Genomic DNA, 2,500 nt, shown 5'->3' with positions numbered 1-2,500 from the left:
AAAAAAAAAAAAAAAAAAAAAAAAAAAAAAAAAAAAAAAAAATTGAACTCTATTATACGCTAAGTGTTTGGTACCAGTCAGGAAGTCAATTCTAAACCCGAGATATTTAGTAGTCAAATGACGAACGTTGACCTGTGGGTTTCAGAAATGCCGTTCTCCATTTTATTCAGTAATAATAATAATAATAATAATAATAATAATAATAATAATAATAATAATAATAATAATAATAATAATAATAATAATACCCCATACACAAAAATAGAAAAAAGCACATTAACACAAAATTATTATTATTATTATTATTATTATTATTATTATTTTATTATTATTATTATTATTATTTTCTTTAATCACAGTCTACAGAGCCTAGTGATTTATAGTGTGGGATTCAGGGAAGCTGTATGTATCCCAGAACTTGACACTATAAACCACCAGCCTCCGTAGACTGTGATTAAAAAAAAAATATAATAATACAGTAATAATAATAATGGTAACAATAAATGAGCAACAAAAGAAAGTTAAAGATCACCTTGACTATACCAGGCCTCTGCAACTCCAGGATATCAAGCCAGAAGTCTGTTCGGAATCCACTTGGGTCGAAGCTGATGGCTCCAGTCAGACCTTCAACCATCTCCTCCTGGGGAAAATAGAACATTTAGCTATGTGGATGCTATGCTCTTTAGCAGCATAGAATCTTAAAGGTTACTTTGATTAGAAATTATGGCTATAAAAATGCTATGCTCTTTAGCGGCATAGGATCTTAAAGGTTACTTTGATTAGAAATTATGGCTATAAAAATGCTACGCTCTATAGCGGCATAGGATCTTAAAGGTTACTTTTACTAGAAATTATGGCTATAAAAATGCTACGCTCTTTAGCGGCATGGGATCTTAAAGGTTACTTTTACTAGAAATTATGGCTATAAAAATGCTACGCTCTTTAGCGGCATGGGATCTTAAAGGTTACTTTTACTAGAAATTATGGCTATAAAAATGCTACGCTCTTTAGCGGCATGGGATCTTAAAGGTTACTTTTACTAGAAATTATGGCTATAAAAATGCTACGCTCTTTAGCAGCATAGGATCTTATAGGTTACTTTGATTAGAAATTATGGCTATGAAAATGCTACGCTCTTTGGCGGCATAGGATCTTATAGGTTACTTTGATTAGAAATTATGGCTATGAAAATGCTACGCTCTTTAGCGGCATAGGATCTTAAAGGTTACTTTGATTAGAAATTGTGGCTATGAAAATGCTACGCTCTTTAGCGGCATAGGATCTTAAAGGTTACTTTGACTAGAAATTGTGGCTATGAAAATGCTACGCTCTTTAGCGGCATAAGATCTTAAAGGTTACTTTGACTAGAAATTATGGCTATAAAAATGCTACGCTCTTTAGCGGCATAGGATCTTAAAGGTTACTTTGACTAGAAATTATGGCTATAAAAATGCTACGCTCTTTAGCGGCATAGGATCTTAAAGGTTACTTTGACTAGAAATTATGGCTATAAAAATGCTACGCTCTTTAGCGGCATAGGATCTTATAGGTTACTTTGATTAGAAATTATGGCTATAAAAATGCTACGCTCTTTAGCGGCATAAGATCTTAAAGGTTACTTTGATTAGAAATTATGGCTATAAAAATGCTACGCTCTTTAGCGGCATAGGATCTTAAAGGTTACTTTGACTAGAAATTATGGCTATAAAAATGCTATGCTCTTTAGCGGCATAAGATCTTAAAGGTTACTTTGATTAGAAATTATGGCTATAAAAATGCTATGCTCTTTAGCGGCATAGGATCTTAAAGGTTACTTTGACTAGAAATTATGGCTATAAAAATGCTATGCTCTTTAGCGGCATAAGATCTTAAAGGTTACTTTGACTAGAAATTATGGCTATAAAAATGCTATGCTCTTTAGCGGCATAGGATCTTAAAGGTTACTTTGACTAGAAATTATGGCTATAAAAATGCTATGCTCTTTAGCGGCATAGGATCTTAAAGGTTACTTTGACTAGAAATTATGGCTATAAAAATGCTATGCTCTTTGGCGGCATAGGATCTTAAAGGTTACTTTGACTAGAAATTATGGCTATAAAAATGCTATGCTCTTTGGCGGCATAGGATCTTAAAGGTTACTTTGATTAGAAATTATGGCTATAAAAATGCTATGCTCTTTGGCGGCATAGGATCTTATAGGTTACTTTGATTAGAAATTATGGCTATGAAAATGCTACGCTCTTTGGCGGCATGGGATCTTATAGGTTACTTTGATTAGAAATTATGGCTATGAAAATGCTACGCTCTTTGGCGGCATGGGATCTTATAGGTTACTTTGATTAGAAATTATGGCTATGAAAATGCTACGCTCTTTAGCGGCATGGGATCTTAAAGGTTACTTTGATTAGAAATTATGGCTATAAAAATGCTACGCTCTTTAGCGGCATAGGATCTTAAAGGTTACTTTGATTAGAAATTATGGCTATAAAAATGCTATGCT

The 2,500-nt window shown here is 33.0% G+C and overlaps 1 protein-coding gene across 5 annotated transcripts in view; it reads right to left on the bottom strand.

Annotated features, from left to right (window-relative positions):
- The window catches only part of LOC137649983 (glutamate receptor ionotropic, kainate 2-like), a 263,849-nt gene that overhangs the window by 23,561 nt on the left and 237,788 nt on the right, over positions 1 to 2,500 (bottom strand). For all 5 annotated transcript variants that reach the window (XM_068382977.1, XM_068382982.1, XM_068382981.1 and 2 more), the window contains one exon: positions 533 to 640. In XM_068382977.1, coding sequence (XP_068239078.1) covers positions 533 to 640 — 108 coding nt within the window. The remainder of the gene's footprint in view (positions 1 to 532; positions 641 to 2,500) is intronic.

This window comes from Palaemon carinicauda, chromosome 11, assembly GCF_036898095.1.
Source record: "Palaemon carinicauda isolate YSFRI2023 chromosome 11, ASM3689809v2, whole genome shotgun sequence".
In the NCBI taxonomy this organism is placed as follows: Eukaryota; Metazoa; Arthropoda; class Malacostraca; order Decapoda; family Palaemonidae; genus Palaemon; species Palaemon carinicauda.
Note: the sequence above shows the minus strand (reverse complement) of the source record. Positions and strands in the feature narration are given on the sequence as shown.